At 45.3% G+C, this 26,202-nt stretch overlaps 1 protein-coding gene across 2 annotated transcripts in view; it reads right to left on the bottom strand.

The window, feature by feature from the left end:
- The window catches only part of EFR3A (EFR3 homolog A), a 180,765-nt gene that overhangs the window by 11,685 nt on the left and 142,878 nt on the right, over nucleotides 1-26,202 (bottom strand). Inside the window, exons 16-20 of one of the 2 annotated variants that reach the window (XM_068238034.1) lie at nucleotides 22,629-22,790; nucleotides 16,221-16,352; nucleotides 14,600-14,667; nucleotides 9,037-9,164; nucleotides 3,638-3,998 (exon numbers count right to left, since the gene is read on the bottom strand). In XM_068238034.1, coding sequence (XP_068094135.1) covers nucleotides 3,958-3,998; nucleotides 9,037-9,164; nucleotides 14,600-14,667; nucleotides 16,221-16,352; nucleotides 22,629-22,790 — 531 coding nt within the window. In that variant the 3' untranslated portion in view covers nucleotides 3,638-3,957. Of the gene's footprint in view, nucleotides 1-3,637; nucleotides 3,999-9,036; nucleotides 9,165-14,599; nucleotides 14,668-16,220; nucleotides 16,353-22,628; nucleotides 22,791-26,202 lie in introns of those variants that run through there. The other variant, XM_068238033.1, reaches the window with a different exon arrangement.

Below are 26,202 nucleotides of genomic sequence, written 5' to 3'. Positions count from 1 at the left end.
TAAAGGTACTCATTGGACTTTGGGCCCCTTAGCACAGTTAGGCTGCAAAAAAGTGTCACACATGTGGTATCGCCGTACTCAGAAGAAGTAGTATAATGTGTTCTGTGGTGTATTTTTACATATAACCATGCTGGGTGGAAGAAATATCTCTGTAAATGACACATTTTTGATTTTTTTTACACACAATTGTCCATTTACAGAGAGATTTCTCCCACCCAGCATGGGTATGTGTAAAAATACACCACAAAACACATTATACTACTTCTCCTGAGTATGGCGATATTACATGTGTGACACTTTTTTGCAGCCTAGGTGCGCTAAGGGGCCCATCGTCCTATTCACAGGTCATTTTGAGGCATTTGTTTTCTAGACTACTCCCTACGGTTTAGGGCCCCTAAAATGCCAGGGCAGTACAGGAACCCCACAAGTGACCCCATTTTAGAAAGACGACACCCCAAGGTATTCTGTTAGGTGTATGATGAGTTCATAGAAGATTTTATTTTTTGTCAAAAGTTAGCGGAAATTGGATTTTTATTGTTTTTTTCACAAACTTTTGACAAAAAATAAAATCTTCTATGAACTCATCATACACCTAACAGAATACCTTGGGGTGTCTTCTTTCTAAAATGGGGTCACTTGTGGGGTTCCTATACTGCCCTGGCATTTTACGGGCCCAAAACTGTGAGTAGTCTGGAAACCAAATTTCTCAAAATGACTGTTCAGGGGTATAAGCATCTGCAAATTTTGATGACAGGTGGTCTATGAGGGGGCAAATTTTGTGGAAACGGTCATAAGCAGGGTGGCCTCTTAGATGACAGGATGTATTGGGCCTGATCTGATGGATAGGAGTGCTAGGGGGGTGACAGGAGGTGATTGATGGGTGTCTCAGGGGGCGGTTAGAGGGGGAAATAGATGCAATCAATGCACTGGGGAGGTGATCGGAAGGGGGTCTGAGGGGGATCTGAGGGTTTGGCCGAGTGATCAGGAGCCCACACGGGGCAAATTAGGGCCTGATCTGATGGGTAGGTGTGCTAGGGGGTGACAGGAGGTGATTTATGGGTGTCTCAAGGTGTGATTAGAGGGGGGAAATAGATGCAAGCAATGCACTAGCGAGGTGATCAGGGCTGGGGTCTGAGGGCGTTCTGAGGTGTGGGCGGGTGATTGGGTGCCCGCAAGGGGCAGATTAGGGTCTAATCTGATGGGTAACAGTGACAGGTGGTGATAGGGGGTGATTGATGGGTAATTAGTGGGTGTTTAGAGGAGAGAATAGATATAAACGATGGATTTGGGAGGTGATCTGATGTCGGATCTGCGGGCGATCTATTGGTGTGGGTGGGTGATCAGATTGCCCGCAAGGGGCAGGTTAGGGGCTGATTGATGGGTGGCAGTGACAGGGGGTGATTGATGGGTGGCAGTGACAGGGGGTGATTGACAGGTGATCAGTGGGTTATTACAGGGAAGAACGGATGTAAATAATGCACTGGCTAATCGATAAGGGGGGGTTGAGGGCAATCTGAGCGTGTGGGCGGGCGATTGGGTGCCCGCAAGGGTCTAATCTGATGGGTAACAGTGACAGGTGGTGATAGGGGGTGATTGATGGGTAATTAGTGGGTGTTTAGAGGAGAGAATAGATGTAAACGATGGATTTGGGAGGTGATCTGATGTCGGATCTGCGGGCGATCTATTGGTGTGGGTGGGTGATCAGATTGCCCGCAAGGGGCAGGTTAGGGGCCGATTGATGGGTGGCAGTGACAGGGGGTGATTGACGGGTGATTGATGGGTGATTGACAGGTGATCAGGGGGGATAGATGCATACAGTACACAGGGGGGGGGGGGGTGATCAGGAGGGAGCAGGGGGCAGTTTAGGGACTAAAAAAAAAAATAGCGTTGACAGATAGTGACAGGGAGTGATTGATGGGTGATTAGGGGGGTGATTGTGTGCAAATGGTGGTCTGGAGGGTGGGCAGGGGGGGGTCTGAGGGGTACTGTGGGCGATCAGGGGGCAGGGGGGGGGCAGATCAGTGTGTTTGGGTGCAGACTAGGGTGGCTGCAGCCTGCCCTGGTGGTCCCTCGGACACTGGGACCACCAGGGCAGGAGGCAGCCTGTATAATACACTTTGTAAACATTACAAAGCGTATTATACGCTTCCTATCCGGGGATCGTCGGGTTAACAACCCGCCGGCGCTTCCGATTGGCCGGCGGGTTGACGTCGCGGGTGGGCAGAGCCTATTGCCGGTGGATGCGCGCGCATACCAGCGCGCGATCCCCGGCCAGAGAGTGCCCCAGGACCTGACGCCAATCTGCGTTACGTGGTCCTGGGGCTGCCACTTTGCCGCCGCCAATATGAAGTAGGCGGTCGGCAAGTGGTTAAAAAGTTTAGACCCTTAGGTAAATATTTAAATTTTTTTAATTTTTTTTATATTACACATTTTATTTGGGTATCTTTGGGAGGGTGGGATGTAAACAGTAATTTTTTTTCAGTAAATTGTTGATTTTTTTTTTTTTTTTTTACATTTGGTTGTAGTTTTACTTTTTGGCCACAAGATGGCAGCCATGAGTTTGTTTACATGACGTCACTCTAAGCGTTACGTGTTACACACTTAGAGGGACGCTAGAGCCAGAAAAAGCGAAGCTTCCGAGAGAAGCTGTCGCTTTTTCTGCGGGGGAGAGGAATCAGTGATCGGGCACCATAGCCCGATTCACTGATCGCCTGGCTAACAAACCACGGGCCGGGAGCACTCGTGCATGCGGCCGTGCGCGCACATGGCCTCCTGGACGTAGCTAGCATGTCCAGGAGGCGAAAGTAGTTAAAGCAACTTTTTTAAAATGCTGTATGTTATGGAAAACATCACAAGTACCAGGAGCGGTTTCTTTCCTCACATAGCTCTTCCTCGCTGCTGTAAAATCATCCCGATACATCCAGATACAATAGGTGCCGGCTTCGCAGGACTGGGCCATGATCCTGCACATCAACTGCGATCAACTCCTCAGTGTATAAGTCTAGTAATCACCTAGCTGAAAGAATCTTATTCAGGTGGTGATGAGGGGTTAAGTTTACAGCAATGTGTGTTTATTGTCTTCACTTATGTGACTGTTCAGAAAGGAATTATTAGTATATCTTTATTAAGGTCCTCCCCCCAGCATGGACAGCACTGAGCAGCCAGAGCTTTGTAACATGCTGCAGAGACAGAAGTGTAACATCACAAGCAGTCAGGAGTAGTGTATACATATCTCCCTGACTGCTAGTTATATTACAGCACATCTAGGTACCGGTTACCTCCTCTGATCAGCTTACCTACTCGGTCTTTCCTGCATGCTGTGAGGAGAACATAGTGGAGTATTTGTGAGCTGAGTTAAGAGTAAAATATGATTTTAAAGCAGACAGAGAGTACTGTGGGAATAATTAAAGTGCCCCTAGCTCTAGTGGTAATGTGAACCATAAAAGAGTATTAAAAACCATTTTTTACCGATAGCTGTCCCTTTAGTAAAAATTCTAAATTTATTTTAATTAACATTAAAAAGTGGATAAATCAGAGGATATTGGAAAGGTGGGGGAGGGAAAGTGGACTTATGCAAGGTACTGTATACAACACCATACATTTTTATTAATGAACCACAAGTCCCAGCAAGCAGGCACCCCGCTCCTGTTTTGGTTCGACTGCAGCCTTTTCGCGGGTTACACGACTTCATCGGATTGCGAGAAGCGCTCGTCTCTCAGCACGGAGGAGGAAACGTCTCTTTGAAAATTAATGATTTCATATTGCGCTTTCATGATTATACGTTCAATAATTCACGCTGCTCGATTCTTCCGCAGCGAAAGCCGGAATGAATGTCTCCTCTTCTCGGTGATGCAATGTTTGACAATGAACTGGAGATGTGACTGAAAACACGGAGCTCTGCAAAACTTCTCACCAAGATCTTCTAGCGGCACTGAAGAGAACCGGTCACGCCAGGGTTTACAGCAGAGTCTCAACATCTGCTTGTGAATGTACTATAACTGTGCAGACAGATATATTTATACTAATTCCTTAGATCATATGAACAGAATGTACGTATTCAAATGAATAAAGCCTAGATACCTTTTTTAGCAATCCCAAAATAGCAGACATGTGACTTGTGCTTTGCTTTTCAGATTCCGCTGGACAGAAGTCACATGATTACCTGTCCAGCTTTTCAAACCAATGTGGATCACATATTGCTACTGGGCCCTGAACCTAATCACTATGCAGCAGTAGCTGTGTAAGCATGTACATATTAACACCGGGTACACATGTGGTGTATTTGCATTTAGTGTCTTAGTCTGACAGTTGTCCTTTAATGTATTCTGCTGCTTCAGGCCATATGGATTTTTAAAGGGTACCTAAACTGAGAAGTATCTGGATTTCTCCTTTTAAAACAATACCTGTTGCCTGACTCTCCTGCTGATCCTGTGTCTCTAATACTTTTAGCCACAGCCCCTGAACAAGCATGCAGATCAGGTTCTCTGACTGAAGTTAGACTGGATTAGCTGCATGCTTGTTTCAGGTGTGTGATTCAGCCACTGCTGCAGCCAAAGAGCTCAGCAGGACTACCCCGCAACTGGTATTGTTTAAAAAGAAACATCCATACCCCTCTCAGTTAAAGGGGTTCTGTGGAGGGTTTTAAAAACAAAAAATTGACACTTTCATGGGGCTTCTATCGCCCCCCTGCAGCTGTAATGTTCCTCGCCATCCTCCTACGATCCTCCATTCCCCGCCAGTCCCGATTAATTATTCCTCTAATACAACTGCGGCTGCGCAGCCGCACATGTACGGTACTCACCTCTGCTCGTGTCTCCGGGAGCTTACTGCGCAGGCATAACTCAGTCCATTGTTTTTCTTCGGGATGATTTTATAGAATGTATTAACCCTCTTGGCGGTATTCCCGAGGTAGGGTCGGGGTGGAAAACCGCAGCTCAGAGCGGTAATCCCAAACTATGCTCGGGGTAGCCGCCGGAGGCTGTGTGCAGAGCAATGGGCGCAACGGGAGAGTTTCTACATACCTCCCAGGGATCTCGACGTCAGCCGCCATTCTTCCTCTCCACCGAGGCTTTGCTTCCTCCTGGTGAGATCGTCGGCTGTTTTCATGACGACAGCAGTCAATCTCACTTTAGAGTTGCAGCGCCACCTGGAGGATGGAGGGCAAACTGCAGCGCTGGTGCCAGGGAGGTGAGTGATTTCTGGAACTGCTGCAGATCTCCCAAGCAACAACAACAACAAATAACATTTGTAAAGCGCTTTTCTCCCATGGGACTCAAAGCGCATAAGCATGGCTCCGACCATCGTGGTACAGAGGAAGAATTTTATAAATCTGGAAATGCCAGGCTAAACAGGTGGCTTTTCAGTCTGGATTTGAATAGCTCCAGGGATGGTGCTGTCTTTACTGGGTGTGGTAGGGAGTTCCAAAGAGTAGGGGCAGCATGACAGAAGGCTCTGTCTCCAGATTTTTTGAGGTGCACTCTGGGAGTGACCAAGTTTATAGAACTTGCTGATCTGAGGTTGTGAGAGGTGTGGTGCAGCTTCAGCAAGTCCTTCATGTATCCAGGGCCCAGATTGTGCAAGGATTTGAATGTCAGCAGTCCAATCTTGAAGAGTAGTCTCCATGCTACTGGTAGCCAGTGCAGTGAGCGAAGGATCGGTGTAATGTGACAGTGGCGAGGCTGGTTTGTTAGCAATCTGGCAGCAGCATTCTGCACTAATTGCAGGCGACGCAGGTCCTTTTTGGGGAGGCCAGCATAAAGGGCATTGCAGTAATCCAGCCGTGATGTGATGAAGGCGTGAACTAGGGTTGGAAGATCCTCTGGGGAATAATTTTTTCCAGGTTTTAGGGTCTGAAACGTTAGACCCTAAAATCCAAAAAGAATCATAACGCTAAGTGGGGTTAATAATTGGTTTTCTGGGTGGAGATCCTTTATGCACACCCGTGGACTGTCTAATTTCTTCCATCAGCCTAAAGATTGGCCACAGACAATACAGGAGACGTCGAGGCCAAGCCGATCGCTCCTCTACTAGAGTCAGCCTCACGGAAAACAAGCTAAGCTACCCCAGGATGCAAACATCGTTGACGAGCATCCTCTGCACAGTTATAATAGCATCAAGAGGAGCATTATACCTCTCGCCCCATTGTAATGTTTCTCCTTTAAAGGCACAAAGGAAAAGGATTTTTCTAAAATTCTAGAAAAGCTACAGATCTGTAATAACTGTAGGACTAAATTAGTATTATCTCTGCAAACTACTTGTCAGTACACACTATAAAAAAAAAAGCCAACACAGTCTGTAACATTACGTTACGAGGGGGGAGTAACACTAAGCTAGGTCATCCTAGGAGGCGGAGCCAGATTACCTTTGGATCGGGTCGGACTTTTACGCACTTTTTTGATTGATGGAAAGAGAGCTACGTTGAGAAGTGGAGAGAACAGTTTCTTTTTGTAAAACAAATTGGATTGGTTAAATCACGTTTCACAAGGGGGGGGGGGGGGGGGGGGGAGGTTAGTGACAGGTCTACTTGTGAATAGCTTAAATACAAGCCTACAGCATACTGAAACTAGACCGAGAATGCAGGTACACAGTCTAACAAGCAGGGGTGTGAATTTAACAAGAAAAGCTGGTAAAATTACTAACAATGACTAAGCAAGCTAAAGAGAGAGCGGGTCTAAACTGACCATCATTTATCCCAAGACAATAGGAAAGACAACAACTCATTCAGCGGAAAACCCATGAAATGTCACAAGCACTTAGAGCAATTTTTGAGTGGCTCGAATTGAGGCAGCATATGACGTGAAATTAAATTTGCAGGCAAGAATTATTTAATTTCACTGACCCTCTCTATTCAATAGTGGTGCATTGTGGGTAACCACAGATGTCCAATTAAAGCTGAATTATCGCAAGGACCTTCTGTTTTAAGAAGGCAACCCACACCAAGCATTGCTTTTTAGTAGGAGGGCTTTTAGGTCTCTTTTATCCCGCTATACATTCCTAGTGGTTCTGGGTCTCCCCAAGCTGCTTGGTTACTGTGTTGTACTGATCCAAGCTCCATAGAGCCAATCCCTGCCTTGCACTGAGGAAGACCAAAAGTCTGAAACAGGCTGTCTGCATGTGGGGTTGGTGTGGCTCTGTAAAATCGAAAGCTACAGGCTCACTATACAGCAGTGGTTTTAATTAATGTAATTGTATTTAATTTGTAAAATGTCCCCCCCCCCCCCTCCCTTTGAGGGCCAATCAGAGTGATACTCTCTCATAGGCATCAGCTTATGAGAGGGGATCGCATACAGAGCCTCTCCAGGGGACAGCCAAGTGACAGGGCTGTCCCCAGTACATCGCTGCCGTAGATCGCAGCGATGTTCAATGTAAACAGACGGCGGTGTCACAATCTATCTGCATTAGGCGGTCGGGAAGGGGTTATAACAAGAATGCAAGATATTTGTATTCTATACTGGGGAGCGGGGCTCCCTAATACTGAGCTATCTATAGTGGGGGGCTGCCTAATAATGAGGGAAATAGACTGTTCCTTGGTGAGGCCCTATTGTTGCTGAGCCCCTGTATCTGCTGCTGTTCTCGTGGCCTGAAATGACTCTTCTGCCTCTTACGATCCATCCAACAGCGCAGGGTGTAAATTTAGACCCTTTAGTGGGATAACTTTGGAATGACAGGCGTGAATAGTACATAAAAAATTCTATGTCTTCTGTTATCAAGATAAAAGCACAGTCTAAAGAACCTGCTCTTCTTGTCCTCCTGCATATAAAAATAAAAATTCAATACGCTGTACTCATTTTTCTTTGTTCTAAATTTGGAACATTCTGAAAAGAATTTGAAAGGCTTCAAGGGCACAAACAAAAACACAACACAGCGAGTTCTAAGACAGACCTCAATCTGTGTGTCTGTTCTGCTGAGTCTGGTGTCAACCCAGGTGACACACAAGAGGAGTCAAATCAAGCCTGGAGAATATTGGGGCTGCCCTATTTACCCAGTTTTATAAAGTATTCATTAACGCCGACTTTCTGGGTTCAGTGTTCAGTGGTGTGGAGTCACACCCCTGCCAAGCGTACAGCCAGTAACTCCAAACTTGAGTCAGAACACCGATATACAGGGTGGGAGGAGGTGCCCCAGTGTGTGTGTAAACTACTAATTTGGGAGTTAATAAGGAACAGTCTTACCTTGATAAGGAGGTAATTTATTGGACACCAAAAACAAACTACGCTTTTCCTGAGTTTCGCCCACTTCTTCAGGTTAAGTGTCTAATCTCCCATGGCCAGCAAAGTTCTGCTAATTCCCAGTTTGTAAAACTGCGCAAGTGTAGAATGCTCCCAGCCACGGAAGCAGGATTATGGAGGCATGGAGGCCACGCATGCGCAGTAGCCCGTGACTGAGCCAGTTGGAGGCGTTAGTTGGGGGCACAGCGACACAACGCTGCGGGACGAGAGGACAGCAAGGGACCTGTCAAAGGACAATTGAAGTGGGAAGGTATGGAGGCTGCCGTATCTATTACAATACCAGTCACCTGGCTATCCTGCTGATCTATTTGGTTGAAGTAGTGTCTGAATAACACCAGAAACAATCATGCAGCTAATCTTGTCATATCTGACAATGTCAGAAACACCTGATCTGCTACATGCTTGTTCAGGGGCTATGGCTGAAAGTATTAGAGGCAGAGGATCAGCAGGGCTGCCAGGCAACTGGTATTGCTTAAAAGGAAATACGGCAGCCTCCATACACCTCTCACTTCAGTTGTCCTATAAAATTGTGGGGGGCTGAAAAAAGACCCAGGTAAGTAGATCTCACCTTCTTTAGCTGACTTCCTTAAACTGACAGCAAAATGGAAACTGCCATTGACTTCCTTTCCATGTGGCATGCTAAAGATGTACAGGTTATCCTCACTTTCTATCATTTGCAAGACACCAGGGGCATCACAGGATCGTATTTCCAGAAAGAGTTGTTGTTTTTCTAAAGTTACACAAAGGCTGCGTTCCGAGACTGCTCATTGTTCTACTGGGAGAGAGGCCTCCGAGAAAGCGGTCTTACCTGTCACCTGCGGAACGTAAGGGGAAGACAACCTCTCCACGCCGTAGCCGCTGCCGCCCAGGGACTCCGCTATCTTGTTGGTCAGGAAGTAGACATTCTTGTCGTGCTTCTCCAGGGATTTAGGAAGACTGTTAAAGACAACAAAGGGCATCATTCCGTTAAAGGATGTTTATTCTGCTGAAAAGGACATGCAGGATAACTCTACTCTAACAGTACTTGTTACACTACTCGTTACCATAGCAACGTGTGCTTTACCGCAACAAGGCCCATGGTGCTAACTGGTAAATGGAGGAGGCTCCACCGATGATTATAATGGTAAAACTGCTGTGCGCCCCCTGCGAATAGCAACTTTACGCATTTTATTGCATCTGGCCCATGGTGAGATAAAAATGAGTAAGCTAAAGGGAGTCTGAAGGGAAAAAAAACAAACAAAAAAAAACACCAACAGATACTCACCTAAGGAGAGGGAAGACTCTAGAGACTTTCCTCTCTTGATCCCGTTCTTCCTGCGCTGGCTCCCCAGTTAGCAGTCTACGACCGGGTCGAAGACTTCTCTCTTCCGCTGCGGGAGCCCTGGTGCTCCGTACTGCGCATTCATTTTCACGAGCAGTATGGAAAGGCTGGTCTTCAGGAGCACTCAGGCTCCCAAAGATTGACGAAAGCCACCCGCAGAGAAAGAGAGCAGTCTTCGACTCATCAGACGGAGCCTGCTAACCAGGACAAAGCGGTGGAACACGGGGACCATAAGAGTAACAGGAAGGCTCTAAAACGACCCAGAACCTTCCCTTAGGCGAGTTTTTGTTTTTGTTTTTTTTTTCTTCATTACACTTCAGACTTATTTTAACACGAGCAAAAATTTTATTTCAACACCTTCAGTTTTACTCCCATTTTGCATGAGCTGAACTCAAAGATCTGAAACATTTTCTACATACACAATAGACCCATTACTCTCAAATATTGTTCACAAATCTGTCTAAATCGGTGTTAGTGAGCACTTATCCTTAGCCGAGATAATACTTTATTTTTTTTTTATTCTTATAGTAACAGAATGGCCTCGAGTCATGAAAGGCTTTGCAATTAAAAAAAAAAAAATTTAGTCAGGAAAATACCGCATTCGGTATTTTAGACTTGTGTGCTCATGCATAAACATTTTCACAGCTGCGATAGAAATGCGAGGATTTTCCGAACTGAGCTGTCGGTAACATGAGGAATGTAGCTGGCTGAGTTGTTACATTAATGATTAGCTGGCTGAGATGTTACATTTGGCTGTTCTCCGTGCAGAGACAGCATTACGACAAAAGAGACATCCCAGCTTCATGTGCATGTTTAGTTTTACTGCCTCTCCTTGCCCTGAATCTGCTCTGAATCTGTCTAGAAGTCTTTCTAGACCAGGGGTCTCAAACTCGCGGCCCGCGGGCCATTTGCGGCCCTCGATAAAATATTTTGTGGCCCTCGCCGGCAAAAGCTTCCTTATAGTTCGCTTCAGTGCTCCCAAGTAATCTGCCGCATCCCCGCCGCTAAACGAGGGCTGCAGAGCCCCCAAATCGCCCGGGGGGCAATCCGCCGGCATTTCCTGGAAGGGGCAGAGCTTTCAGGGGCACGGATCACCGCCCCTCTCTGTGAAGGAAGAGTGAGAGGGGCGGGCAGAGGCGGCGATGCGCCGTGATTGTGAAATTCCTTATGCGGCCCAGCCTCATCCTGACTTTGCCTCCTGCGGCCCCCAGGTAAATTGAGTTTGAGACCCCTGTTCTAAACACTTTAATTGCCACAGCTTAGAAGAACTTCAAGAAACTTTACATTTCACATACATTTTACATATTCACCTCCAGCAAATACACATCTGAAAAACTGCTACCCAAGAGGTGAAAAACACAGCCTAGGGTATTCAGGAAAGCCTTGTTTGTTCTGTTCTCACCGCTGCTGCCTGTGTCTCACTGCTTCTGCTGAGTCTCCATTCATCCCTGCACTTATCGCTGTCTTATCACCTCTTCATAGCATGCGGTATTCCCCGTGCCATTACCGCCTGCACAAGGCGGTAATTTACCTCACTGCTCGGGAATATCAGCTTTTCATGCGGTAACAGCTTTTATGAATTGACATTTTGCTAAGTGCTCGGTAAAGTCAGCTGTTTTCTGCATTACCGCATGCGGGAATGCTTTATGAATCAAGGCCAATGTGTTACTAGTTTCTGTTCCTTGATTCCTGCTCCTTGCACTACTGACAGGTTTCCTATCAACTCTCAGAGTTAAAGCAAACCTGAAGGAAAAATAAACGTATGAAATAATGAATTGTATGTGTAGTATGGCTAAGAAATAGCACATTCGTAGCAAAGAAAAGTCTCGTTTTCCAGTACAGGAAGAGTTAAAAACTTGTTATCTATCGGAAAAGAACTGCTGCTGCGGGGGGAGCTTCGGAAGTCTTCGGGAGCCGGAGTGCACCCAAAGACTGGCCGCTCTGTACAGCACATGCATAAAACACCCCTTTGTATCTTGTGTACTCGACACAAAGGAAGATCTAGCCGAGAAACTGTTTTTAGAAATAGCAGGGCGAGCTGTATAAAAAGCTTAAAGCGGTTTAGGGCACAGCGGAACGAGTGATCTGTTTCACAGCCGCTAGTCTTCAGCCCGCCGCTGTGCGCGGATTACAGCTTCTGCTTTCAGCTCTGCTCTGATCAATACTGCTGTGTGTACTGGGAATCCTCGCCAACTATGCAGGCAGACTTTCTTGAGGGTTCCGTTGTAGAGAATCAGATTTCCCTGGAAGTGTTTGGTAAAATCCTCAGCATTCTATTGATGACACAGTGGACCTAATATGCTGTGTCTCTCCAGGCTGGAGAACATAGGAAAACACTGAACACCCTGGAGACTTGGCTCAGATTCATTGAAATAAAACGGTCTTTGGAGGCAAATACCGGCAACTCTTACCTGGGTTGTCCTCCGAAGTAAGGCACACGATAAACTGTAAGATAGGCGTTAGCCTTTCACTACTTGACAACTACAGGTTACTTCCCCTTATGGACCAGAGCAATTTTCACATTTTATTGTTACTCCCATTCATTCGCCAATAACTTTATAACTACTTATCATGCCTAAAATTATCCATACATAATTTTTTCTTTCGCTACAAATTGGGCTTCTTTGGGTGGTATCAGAAAGGTTAAATGGATTTTTTTGTACCTGCAATATTATACATGAATCAGGCACTTAGATTGGCTTTGGGAACATATATTCCCATTCACCAATCTGAAATGTACCGGCGGCTGATGGGCACGCACACAAGGCGTGCATAGAAATACAAAGACGAGCATCTTTAGTTGAAGTCCAGTGGGGCATAAATATACTGCCCCCGCAGCAATAAGTAGTTAAAGAGAAACTTTAACCCAGGATTGAACTTCATCCCAATCAGTAGCAAATACCCACTTTCCTATGAGAAATCTTTACCTTTTCTCGAAAAGATCATCAGGGGCCTCTGCATGGCTGATATTGTGGTGAAAGCCCCTCCTATAGTGTGAGGTCATTCCCATGGTCCTGACAGTTTCCTGTCTGTGAACCACGTTGAATGGTGGGAGAGAATGGCTGGTTTGCACTTATGTAATTTTTAGTTCCAACACTTTATGAATGATAGGTGTCTGGTATTGAGTACTTTCATGTTCATTTAGGCACGGTTATTTAGTCTGATGAAGTCAGTTTTTCTATGCTCACGAAACGCGTTGTCTAGTGCTAATAAATCTTATTTTTACTGGTGCAGTCTTTAAAGTAAGCCACTTTCCAGTTTAAACTTATGTGGTACTGAATTGTATGTGTAGTACAGATAATTTATTACAAAAACGTTTCATGTTATTTTCAGTACAGAAGGAGTTAAAACACTTCAGTTATCTATGCAAAGGAGTTTCTCTGAGCTATTCGACCAACTTGGTCGAACTCAGTACGGTTTTCTGAATATCTTAAACAGGCAAGAAACACTGAGTGACAGCTTGAGATAAGGTTTTACTGCAGGAAAGTTCCAGGGCTGTGGAGTCGGGAGTCGAAGCAATTTTGGGTACCTGGAGTCAGAGTGGGTGGTTTTATAAACTGAGAAGTTGGAGTCGGATGATTTTTGTACAGTCTTCACAGCCCTGGAAAGTTCGGGGATCATTAGCTCTGCACTGTTTTACAGCTTAAAATACAGTGTGGGTTTCTAAACTGCAAATATGACAGAATGGTGCACTGTCATAAATAAAGCCATAACTGAAAATAAGGAATAAAGAGACTCTTATCTTTGTTGCAGTGTCACATTAAGTGAGGAATGGGAGATAAGAATTCTTACTGGATACAAAAGACAAATGTGTTTCGCAGGTCTTACCGCTTCCTCAGGTCAACAGTACAGTGTTTGTAAGACAGAACCACAGACTTGGAGAACCTATTGAGTGGAGGGTGGGCCTCCATTTCACAGCATTTTTTTTTTAACTTGTAAGGTGTGCTCTTAAAGGGGAATTGAAGAGAGAGGTATATGGAGGCTGTCATGTTTATTTCCTTTTAAGCAATACCAGTTGCCTGGCAGCCCTGCTGATCCTCTGCCTCTAATACTATTAGCCATAGCCCCTGAATAAGCTTGCAGCATATCAAGTGTTTCAGTGGTTCAGACTTAAAAGTCAGATCTGACAAGACTAGCTGCATGCTTGTTTCTGGTTTTATTCAGATACTACTGAATTGAAATAGACCAGCAGGGCTGCCAGGCAACTGGTATTGATTAAAATGAAATAAATATGGCAGCCTCTTTATACCTCTAACTTCAGTTCCCCTTTAATATACAGAGCATGATTGTAGCCATCATATAACAAGATATAAGAAAAAGCAGTATAACCTTAAAGAGAACCAGAGACGAAGCACCCTCATGTATTTTATTACATTTATCAGTGGGAACATGACAGTAAACACCTACCCTGCTTTTAGTTTCATTCTTATCTGCTTAATTAGTCTATTAGCAGCTGTGATAAGAATCCCCGACTGGCTCAGTCTAGGTTTGACCTGGAATCATTATAGCTGAGTCACTCCTCTGTTGAGTCTTTTCAAGCCCAAGCCTGCCACCTCCTTGCTCAGATTTCCTGCTTTGCATACTGAGAGCTGTGATGACATGGGAGGGGCTGCTGCTGCTGAGAGAGAATCTCTGAAACAGACAAGTGTGGCTGCAATACTGTATGATCTGTGTGCTCTCAGTATAGATACTAATGACTGCAGATTCATTCCATTGAGAGACACTTCCTACCGGCAGCTGCACATCATATCAAAATGAAAGCACATAGTCTAAATAGCAGCCTAGTCTCATATAGCCTAGACAGCACATCCAGAACAACTCATAACCCGGAAGCAGAAGGGATATGATCCGGCGGCCATATTTGATTTTTCCCGGAGCAATAATGGATAAAAAACACAAAAAAGGCACACCAGAGCAGTGAAATTATCAGGTAGAGCATTTATTCTTTACAAGCTATCGACTGATATGTTTATTTTTTTTTTGTGTGAAACGTTCATCTCTGGTTCCCTTTAAATCAGGATAACTTTCCTTACAAAAGATTCCAAATTACCTGCATTTATCTCTGAAAATGTTGTCTGGCAAAAAATAAGGAGCTTCCACAGTTCTGGTTTCTATAACCTGAAATACAGAAAATAAACTCATTAAAATGTGCACTCAAAGTGAATGCAGGAAAAACAGAGGCACCAATCAGATTAAAAGAAGTTAAAACGAATAAACATAGGGGAAGTAACAGCTCCCTATTGAGGAATCAGTACGAGATTTATCTGAAAAAAAATCTTTAATTGTATACTCAAAAAATGCAACGCGTTTCACAGGACCAAGACCACTTCTTCAGGCCATAAAGCATAAGAAGCTGCTTTAGCGTTAGGTTGGCGAATTCAACAAGCCCTATGTTCAGAGGGACCCAGTGCTGGAATGGTTGTCACCAGGAGGATCTGGGAAGCCTCTGGTCTAGCCACAGTCCACAGACTACTGAGGTATCATTTTTTTTTTTTTTTTAACACCATTGCCGCAGCCCCGGTCTTATCCTGGGAACTGCTGGCAGCGTCTGAAGCATCGCTGACCCCTGACGGGTCAGCGTCTTCTGGGAATTCAGGCGCGGTACACTCCAGGTGACGTGATGTCGGCGATCTTCAGAGGCTGCCAGTGGGAGATGGGAGAGGACTAGAGCTGCCGAGAGGGACACACATGACTTGTAAGGGCTGGAAACGGCCCAGGTAGGTAAAGATAGCTTTACTTTGTTGTCTCGCTTGTTCTTTAGGGCCGTTTCCACTAGATGTGTTGCTATGCGGAAACCGCACCGCATCGCAACACAAAGAAACTGCAACCAATTCACGTCAATGGAGTAGTTTCCACTGACGCAAATTGACCTACGCGATCCGGCACGAAGCAACACGGGGGAATTTATGGACAGCATGCTGTAGATTACCGCAGCACGCATCCAAGTCCCCATAGCCGCCGAAAGGAAGCCACATTCTTTACGCTAGTGGAAACGGGCCCTTAATAATGAGAAACAGTTTCTCCGAGCCAGGAGCCAGTTCTGTTGCTCTTAAAAATAAGTCTGGGCTGGTGCACACCGAGCGGCTTTTTGGGCGTTTTCAGATCCGCTTGCGGCTGCGGATCTGCTTGGTCAATGTATCTCAATGGGGTGGTGCACACCAGAGCGGCAGGCGTTTTGCAGAAACGAAAAATGCCTGGGTGAGGCATTTTTTGGATTTCGGATGTGTTTCTGCCTCAATGTTAAGTATAGGAAAAACGCAAACCGCTCTGAAAAACGCCTGTTCAGAGCGGTTTTGCCGGCGTTTTTGTTACAGAAGCTGTTCAGTAACAGCTTTACTGTAACAATATATGAAATCTACTATACTGAAAACCGCAGCAGCAATCCGCAAAACGCTAGCAAAACGCCTCATAAAAATAAAAAAAAAGCGTTTAAAAATCTGCTAGCGTTTTGCGGATCTGCTAGCGGGTTTTGGTGTGCACCAGCCCTCTATTAGCTTCACCTCTTTCTCTACTTCTCTGTTAAACTCATTCGAGTAGCAGGAGTCACTGTGGCTCCAGGGGATGACTTAGGCATGGGAGTTTTGGGGTTTTTAAAGGCATACATAACAAATGTTATTTGCATGCAAAGCTCAGCTATATTGCATAATGACAACAAAGAGAACCAGTATTACCTTGCTGACGTGCTGGCAAAATGCTGGGACAGCGATCATCTGGCTCAGGAAGTTCAGATAAGCCGCTACCAGAGCCATAATGCTACAGCGATTAAACATCTGCAGATTGTCCTCATTCGAAATCGCCAAGTCCTAAAAAAAATAAAATAAATAAAAGCAGAAAACCCTGGATTAGGTGGAGAAAACATTTGTTAAAGCGGACCTGAACTTCCTCTAAAAAATATGCAACAGCATATTAACCTTTAAAGAAAAACATTTTTTTGTTACAGCTGATACATATCCTACAATAAACCTGAAGTGTGCCTACTTACTGCTTCCATTTCTTGCACCACTATTATCAGTTGTTTAGTTGACAATAACACAGAAATTGTAACCAGCTTGTGGCTTGAATGATATATTAAAGTGTTACTTAAAGAGGAACTCCAGTGAAAATAATGTAGTAAAAAAGTGCTTCATTTTTTACCATGATTATGTATAAATGAGTTAGTCAGTGTTTGCTCATTGTAAAATCTTTCCTCTCCCCGATTTACATTCTGACATTTATTACATGGTGACATTTTTACTGTGGGCAGGTTATGTAGCTGTTTCTAGCTGTTCCGGCTTTACAGACAGCTGTAAACAGCCATTTCCTGTCTGTGAACATTGTTACATTGTGGCAGTTTGCCCAGAGTACCGCGGTACTCAGAGCTTCTTGTGGGAGAGGTTTCAGCACAAAATCAATCATACAGCGCCCCCTGATGGTCTGTTTGTGAAAATCATTATATTTCTCATGTAAAAGGGATAAAGTTCAATTCTAGGTTGGAGTTTCTCTTTAAGCCGTGGATAAAAAACAAAACAAAACAAAAAAAAACAGTTTTACTCACCTGGGGCTTCTACTAGCCCCCTGCAGCCGTCCTGTGCCTTCGCAGACACTCACGGATCCTCCTGTCCTCCACCGCCAGCTAGTTTAGTTTTCGCTGACAGGCTTACTGCGTAGGCCTGGCCATGCGTCTCCTTCGCATTCCCATCCACAATAGCATCCTTTTTTCACTCACAATTCGACCATTATTTTACAGCAGCAACCCCTCCCTCCTTCCTCTGTCACTGTGGTCAGTATATCTTCCGTTACCCTTAACCACTTCCCGACCGCCGGGAAGTGGACGCCGCAAGGACCGCCGTATTGACAATTGGCGGCGGTCCTTGTATGGGCATGAGCGGAGCGATCGCGTTATCCGTGACGCGATCCTCCGCCTCCGCCTGGCGCCGCTCACCCGCCGCAACATCCCGCCGGCCATACAGAAGCGCCGGCGGGATGTTAACCCGACAATCGCCGCATACAAAGTGTATAATACACTTTGTAATGTTTACACAGTGCATTATACAGGCTGCCTCCTGCCCTGGTGGTCCCAATGTCCGAGGGACCACCAGGGCAGGCTGCAGCCACCCTAGTCTGCACCAAGCACACTGATTTCCCCCCCCCCCCTGCCCCAGATCGCCCACAGCACCCATCAGACCCCCCCCGCCCACCCCCCAGACCCCTGTTTGCACCCAATCACCCCCCTAATCACCCATCAATCACTCCCTGTCACTATCTGTCAACGCTATTTTTTTTTTTAATCCCCCCCCTGCCCCCCGCTCCCTCCTGATCACCCCCCCACCCCTCAGATTCTCCCCAGACCCTCCCCCACATGTACTGTATGCATCTATCCCCCCTGATCACCTGTCAATCACCCGTCAATCACCCGTCAATCACCCGTCAATCACCCCCTGTCACTGCCACCCATCAATCAGCCCCTAACCTGCCCCTTGCGGGCAATCTGATCACCCCCCCCACACCAATAGATCGCCCGCAGATCCGACATCAGATCACCTCCCAAATCCATTGTTTACATCTATTCTCTCCTCTAAACACCCACTAATTACCCACCAATCACCCATCAATCACCCCCTATCACCACCTGTCACTTTTACCTATCAGATCAGACCCTAATCTGCCCCTTGCGGGCACCCAATCACTCGCCCACACGCTCAGATTGCCCTCTGACCCCCCCTTATCAATTCACCAGTGCATTAATTACATCTGTTCTTCCCTGTAATAACCCACTGATCACCTGTCAATCACCTGCCAATCACCTATCACCCATCAATCACCCCCTGTCACTGCCACCCAACAATCAGCCCCTAACCTGCCCCTTGCGGGCAAACTGATCACCCACCCACACCAATAGATCGCCCGCAGATCCGACATCAGATCACCACCCAAGCGCAGGGTTTCCATCTATTCTCTCCTCTAAACACCCACTAATTACCCATCAATCACCCATCAATCACCCCCTCTCACCACCTGTCACTGTTACCCATCAGATCAGACCCTAATCTGCCCCTTGCGGGCACCCAATCGCCCGCCTACATGCTCAGATTGCCCTCAGACCCCCCCTTATCAATTCGCCAGTGCAATATTTACATCTGTTCTCCCCTGTAATAACCCACTGATTACCTATCAATCACCCATCAATCACCCCCTGTCACTGCCACCCATCAATCACCCCCTGTCACTGCCGCCCATCAATCACCCGCTGTCACTGCCACCCATCAATCAGCCCCTAACCTGCCCCTTGCGGGCAATCTGATCACCCACCCACACCAATAGATCGCCCGCAGATCCGACGTCCGATCACCTCCCAAGTGCAGTGTTTACATCTGTTCTCTACCCTAAACACCCACTAATTACCTATCAATCACCCCCTGTCACTGCTACCTATCAGATTAGTCCCCTATCTGCCCCTAGGGCACTCAATCACCCGCCCACACCCTCAGAATGCCCTCAGACCCCAGCCCTGATCACCTCGCCAGTGCATTGCTTGCATCTATTCCCCCCTCTAATCACACCTTGACACCCATCAATCACCTCCTGTCACCCCCTAGCACACCTACCCATCAGATCAGGCCCCAATTTGCCCCGTGTGGGCTCCTGATCACTCGGCCAAACCCTCAGATCCCCCTCAAACCCCCTTCCGATCACCTCCCCAGTGCATTGATTGCATCTATTTTCCCCTCTAACCACCCCCTGAGACACCCATCAATCACCTCCTGTCACCCCCCTACCACTCCTATCCATCAGATCAGGCCCAATACAACCTGTCATTTAAAAGGCCACCCTGCTTATGACCGGTTCCACAAAATTTGCCCCCTCATAGACCACCTGTCGTCAAAATTTGCAGATGCTTATACCCCTGAACAGTCATTTTGAGACATTTGGTTTCCAGACTACTCACGGTTTTGGGCCTGTAAAATGCCAGGGCGGTATAGGAACCCCACAAGTGACCCCATTTTAGAAAAAAAGACACCCCAAGGTATTCTGTTAGGTGTATGACGAGTTCATAGAAGATTTTATTTTTTGTCAAAAGTTAGCGGAAATTGATTTTTATTGGGTTTTTTTTCACAAAGTGTCATTTTTCACTAACTTGTGACAAAAAATAAAATCTTCTATAAACTCGCCATACACCTAACGGAATACCTTGGGGTGTCTTCTTTCTAAAATGGGGTCACTTGTGGGGTTCCTATACTGCTCTTGCATTTTAGGGGCCCTAAACCGCGAGGAGTAGTCTAGAAAACAAATGCCTCAAAATGACCTGTGAATAGGACGTTGGGCCCCTTAGCGCACCTAGGCTGCAAAAAAGTGTCACACATGTGGTACCGCCGTACTCAGGAAAAGTAGTATAATGTGTTTTGGGGTGTATTTTTACACATACCCATGCTGGGTGGGAGAAATTTCTATGTAAATGGACAATTGTGTGTAAAAAAAAATCAAACAATTGTCATTTACAGAGAAATTTCTCCCACTTAGCATGGGTATGTGTAAAAATACACCCCAAAACGCATTATACTACTTCTCCTGAGTACGGCGGTACCACATGTGTGGCCCAAAGTCCAATGAGTACCTTTAGGATTTCACAGGTCATTTTGAGAAATTTCGTTTCAAGACTACTCCTCACGGTTTAGGGCCCCTAAAATGCCAGGGCAGTATAGGAACCCCACAAATGACCCCATTTTAGAAAGAAGACACCCCAAGGTATTCCGTTAGTAGTATGGCGAGTTCATAGAAGATTTTATTTTTTGTCACAAGTTAGAGGAAATTGATTTTAATTGTGTTTTTTCACAAAGTGTCATTTTCCGCTAACTTTTGACAAAAAATAAAATCTTCTATGAACTCACCATACTCCTAACGGAATACCTTGGGGTGTCTTCTTTCTAAAATGGGGTCATTTGTAGGGTTCCTATACTGCCCTGGCATTTTAGGGGCCCTAAACCGTGAGGAGTAGTCTTGAAACGAAATTTCTCAAAATGACCTGTGAAATCCTAAAGGTACTCATTGGACTTTGGGCCCTTTAGCGCAGTTAGGGTGCAAAAAAGTGCCACACATGTGGTATCGCCGTACTCAGGAGAAGTAGTATAATGTGTTTTGTGGTGTATTTTTACACATACCCATGCTGAGTGGGAGAAAGATCTCTGTAAATGGACAATTGTGTGTAAAAAAAATTAACAAATTGTCATTTACAGAGATATTTCTCCCACCCAGCATGGGTATGTGTAAAAATACACCCCAAAACACATTATACTACTTCTCCTGAGTACGGCAATACCACATGTGTGGCACTTTTTTGCAGCCTAACTGCGCTAAGGGGTCCAAAGTCCAATGAGCACCTTTAGGCTTTACAGGGGTGCTTACAATTTAGCACCCCCCAAAATGTCAGGACAGTAAACACACCCCACAAATGACCCCATTTTGGAAAGTAGACCCTTCAAGGTATTCAGAGAGGGGCATGGTGAGTCCGTGGCAGATTTCATTTTTTTTTTGTCGCAAGTTAGAAGAAATGGAAACTTTTTTTTTTTTCTCACAAAGTGTCATTTTCCGCTTACTTGTGACAAAAAATAATATCTTCTATGAACTCACTATGCCTCTCAGTGAATACTTTGGGATGTCTTCTTTCCAAAATGGGGTAATTTGGGGGGTATTTATACTATCCTGGAATTCTAGCCCCTCATGAAACATGACAGGTGGGCGGAAAAGTCAGAGATGCTGGAAAATGGGAAAATTCACTTTTGGCACCATAGTTTGTAAACGCTATAACTTTTACCCAAACCAATAAATATACACTGAATGGGTTTTTTTTTAATCAAAAACATGTTTGTCCACATTTTTCGCGCTGCATGTATACAGAAATTTTACTTTATTTGAAAAATGTCAGCACAGAAAGTTAAAAAAAATCATTTTTTTGCCAAAATTCATGTCTTTTTTGATGAATATAATAAAAAGTAAAAATCGCAGGAGCAATCAAATAGCACCAAAAGAAAGCTTTATTAGTGACAAGAAAAGGAGCCAAAATTAATTTAGGTGGTAGGTTGTATGAGCGAGCAATAAACCGTGAAAGCTGCAGTGGTCTGAATGGAAAAAAAGTGGCCGGTCCTTAAGGGGTAGAAAGCCCTAGGTCCTCAAGTGGTTAAAGCAGCTAAACCCCTCCCCTCCTTCCACAGATACGGGACACAGTATGTTTTCAGAGCAACCCTTACAAGGGCCAAACCCCTCCATCCTTCCTCTGATACTGTGGTCAGCAGGGCTGTGGAGTCCGAGTTGGAGCAATTTTTGGGCATCTGGAGTCGGATGTTTCATAAACGAGTCGTCAAATAATTGTTGCATCTCCTCTATAGCCATGTAAGGGCTGTAGAGTAGGAGTTAGGAGTAATTTTGGGTTACTAGAGTCGGAGGGTTCATAAACTGAGGAGTCCGAGTTGGAGTCGGATTTTTTTTTTCCGACTCCACAGCCCTGGTGGCCAGTATGTCTTCAGAATTACCTTTCCAGAAGCCAAACCTCAACCTCCTTCTCTGACGCCAGTATGTCTTCAGAGCATTTCTTCCAGCACCCAAGCCCCTTCCTCCTTCCACTGACACTGTTGCTAGTATGTCTTCAGAGCAACCCTTGCAGCAGCCAAACCAATCCCTCCTTCCAGAGACACTTTGACCAGTATGTCTTCTGAGCAAAACGTCTAGGAGCCAAACCCATCTCTCCTTTGACACTGTGGCAAGTATGTCTTCAGAACAACTCTTCCAGCAGCCCAACCCCTCCCTCCAACACTGTTGCTAGTATGTCTTCAATGCAACCCTTCCGGCAGCCAACCCCTCCCCCCCCCCTCCCTCCGACACTGTAGCCAGTATGTCTTAAGAGGAACCCTTCCAGTAGCCAAACAACTTCCTCTGATACTGCGGCCAGTATGGCAGTCGCATTACTCATCTTGCCATGGTTTTGAGCCATTTGAAAATATTAAAAAAGTTAAACTTTAAAATTATTAAACATTATTTTCCTACAGTGTAGCAGAATCTAGCGATTACTAAGATTATTTACTATTGGTAGAAAATGTTGAAAGACCAACCTGCAATGCAATGGCCACCCGGATCAAATCGATAACAACTTCCTCATTCGCCAGTTCGATGGTGAACAAAGCCAAGGCTGTGTAGAGGAGTTCGAAGTTCTTGTGCACGTTGTCCTCCTCCTTGCATCCCAGATATATGTGACGGTACAGCTGCTGGCCATGCTAAACACAACACAGGGGGTTAGAGGGACAGGAACCACCTATACTCAGAAGGTGGTTCTGATGGAAGCAATTACAAATGTGTGATGCCTACTGGCTGTAGAGCTCTGAATCTAAATCAAGGTTGTCCAACATTTTAGAACAGAAGTCCTCTTTTGGGGTTGGGATACACTCAAGAAAGCCCATTAGGAATGCACCAAACATCACGCCCTCCTCAGCTGCCTGCAGCTTCGGGAACCGGGTCCCGTCACTGACGTTAGTTGCAGCCAGCTACGCAGAAGTGCGCTCTTTGCATTTCTAGCAGCTGCTGAAAAGATACAAAGAGGGCGCACTTCTCTTACGCCAGACTGGCTCCGACTGACAGAAGTGCAGGGACCCAGTTCTCAAAGCTGCGGACAGCGGAGGACGGCGGCGTGGGAGCGATCAGAGCGGATGGGGCTGGAGGAAGCCCCAGGTATGTATAAAATCTTTTTAAGGATTCATCTCTGGTACACTTTAACCACTTCGACACTGAGGGGTTTTACCCCCTGAGCAATTTTCACCTTTCAGCGCTCCTTCCATTCATTGGTCTATAACTTTATCATTACTTATCACAATGAAATGAACTATATCTTGTTTTTTCCGCCACCAATTAGGCTTTCTTTAGGTGGGACATTATGCCAAGAATTATTTTATTCTAAATGTGTTTTAATGGGAAAAATAGGAAAAAAGTGGGAAAAAATTAATTATTTTTCAGTTTTCAGCCATTATAGTTTTTAAATAATGCATGCTACTGTAATTAAAACCCATGAAATTTATTTGCCCTTTTGTCCTGGTTATAAAACCGTTTAAATTATGTCTCTATCACAATGTTTGGCGCCAATATTTTATTTGGAAATAAAGGTGCATTTTTTTTCAGTTTTGCGTCCATCCCTAATTACAAGCCCATAGTTTATAAAGTAACAGTGCTGTACCCTCCTGACAAATATTTAAACAATTCAGTCCCTAAGGTAACTATTTATGTATTTTTTTTAATTGTAAATTTTTTAATTTTTTTTTTAATTACAAAAAAAAAAAAAAAAAATTGGGGAGTGTGGGAGGTAATGAGTTAAATTTTTATGTATAAGTAATTCATTTGTATGTGAAAAATGTTTAGGGTGTAGTTTTACTATTTGGCCACAAGATGGCAACAGTAACTTTTTGTTTAATGTGACCTCCAAGCGCCCTTCCGGAGGCTTGGAGGAAGTACAAGGAGGCTGGTAATGTGTTTTTTTTTTCACAATGATCGCACTGCTCATCGGAGAGCAGCGGATCATTGCGGGGCTTAGATCAACGAACGGGAATGGATTTTTCCGTTCATTGCTCTCCGGGCGAGCGGCCGGCGGCGTGTTTAGGAGCGGCCGGCGGCGTGTTTACGAGCGTGTTTTGTGTCATACCCCCCTGCCAGAGGAGGGGGGTATGACACAAAAAAATAGTCCGGGTGAGTGCGGCCTGGGGGCAACATCCGACCCACCAGCCACACCCGCAGCCAGTTGCACAGCCATGTTCTAGCACTATCCGTTAATTTGAAGTGGAAGTTGGAGTATTGCAATCAATAAAATGATAAAGATGTAGGTATGGATGCATTTATGCAAGTATAACATGGAACAGGTTAACAACCTATCAATATTTACTGCCACTCCTGATTGTCTAACATCCAATTAAAGGGAACCTGAGGTGAGAAGGATATGGAGGTGGATATGTTTATTTCCTATTAAAGCGGATCCGAGATGAAAAACTAACTATAACAAGTAACTTGTCTATACACAGCAAATCTAGCTGCAAACAGCTTCAATAGAATATGATTATTTCTTCCTGTGATACAATGACAGCAGCCATGTTGTTTGGAAACATTACACACAGGCAATCTTATCTGCATCTTCAGCACTCAGCCTGTGAAAAAAAAAAAAACTAATCCCCCCCCCCCCCCCCCCCCGCCTCTGAAATTTCTGGCTAGTAACACCTCTCCCTCCTCCTGCCCAGACTGAGCTCCCATGAGCCCTTGCTACTGCCAAGGCTCTCTGAAAACCTGTGGGGGTGGTTTAGTTTATAGGGAATTAGAGTATTTGGCTTGAGGAATGCCCTATAAACAATAGGAAAGGAACCCAAATATGCAATGAGTTAGGGCCCGTTTTCACTTGTGCGGAATCGCCGCCGATTCCCCGCTGATGAAATCACATGCATGTGCGATTCCACATGCGTATTTTACCGCGATTTCCCATGCGATTTTGCATAGGTTAGTATTTATGCGATTTTAACCATGTCATTGCCTGTGCCATTTAACATTAATTTCTATGCGAAATTGCGGTAAAATACGCATGCCAAATCCGCATGCGATTTCCCTATTAAATACATTAGCGGCGATTCGCATAGCGGTGTGCGAATTCTGACAGCTCTTCCGTGCAGATTTCTGCCGCACAGAAAACCGCTCAGGATTCAGGGCCATCCGCTTGTATTGGCTATCCGAATCCACATGCGGACAACGCATGCGGATTCGCGATAGTGGAAACGGGCCCTAAAAGTTCATCTCGGATGCACTTTGAACAATGCACATTGCCTGGCTGTGCTGCTCACTCATTGCCTCTAATACTTTTAACAATAGACTCTGAACAGGCATGCAGCAGATCAGGTGTTTCTGACCAAAGTCTGACTAGATTACCCACATGCTTGTTCCAGGTGTTGAGCATTCAGTCTAGCTTTGCCCCGGAATTATTATAGCTGAATCAGTCTTTTGTGATGTCGATTCAAGCCCAAGTCTGCCCCCTTGTGGCTCCGATTTCCTGCCATGTATCCTCGTAACAGGAAAGCAGAGCCACAAGGGGGCAGGCATGGGCTTGAAAAGACATCACAGAAGACTGACTCAGCTACAATCATTCCAGGGCAAAGCTAGACAATGCTCAGTCTGGGATTTTATCAGAGCTGGTAACAAGACTGAGCAGTGAAGAATGAAACAAAGAGCAGAGTAGGTGTTTAGTTTACTGTCATGTTGCCATTGATATATATATGTATATATATATGGTAAAATACATGAGGGTGCTTCGTCTCTTGTTTACTTTAAGTCCGTGTTCCCCAACCCTGTCCTCAAGGCCCACCAACAGTGCATGTTTTGTGGTAAACTACAGAGGTAGTTTACTGAGACACTAATTACCTCACCTGTGAATGTTTTGTGGTTTCCTGCAAAACATGCACTGTTGGTGGGCCTCCAGGACAGGGTTTAGGAGCTCTGCATTAAGTGATTGTTAATAGGTCGTTTGGGATCAGCGAGCAGTAGAAATTACCTCTAGTTCCTACTAACCTCGCTGAGGTCAAGGGGTCACATCACGCGTTTCACATTGCTGGCAGGTGCTACACAAAATACGGGAAATGCTTCCACTGTTCTAAATTTCTCTGTGTTAAT

This window comes from Hyperolius riggenbachi, chromosome 5 (assembly GCF_040937935.1).
Source record: "Hyperolius riggenbachi isolate aHypRig1 chromosome 5, aHypRig1.pri, whole genome shotgun sequence".
In the NCBI taxonomy this organism is placed as follows: Eukaryota; Metazoa; Chordata; class Amphibia; order Anura; family Hyperoliidae; genus Hyperolius; species Hyperolius riggenbachi.
Note: the sequence above shows the minus strand (reverse complement) of the source record. Positions and strands in the feature narration are given on the sequence as shown.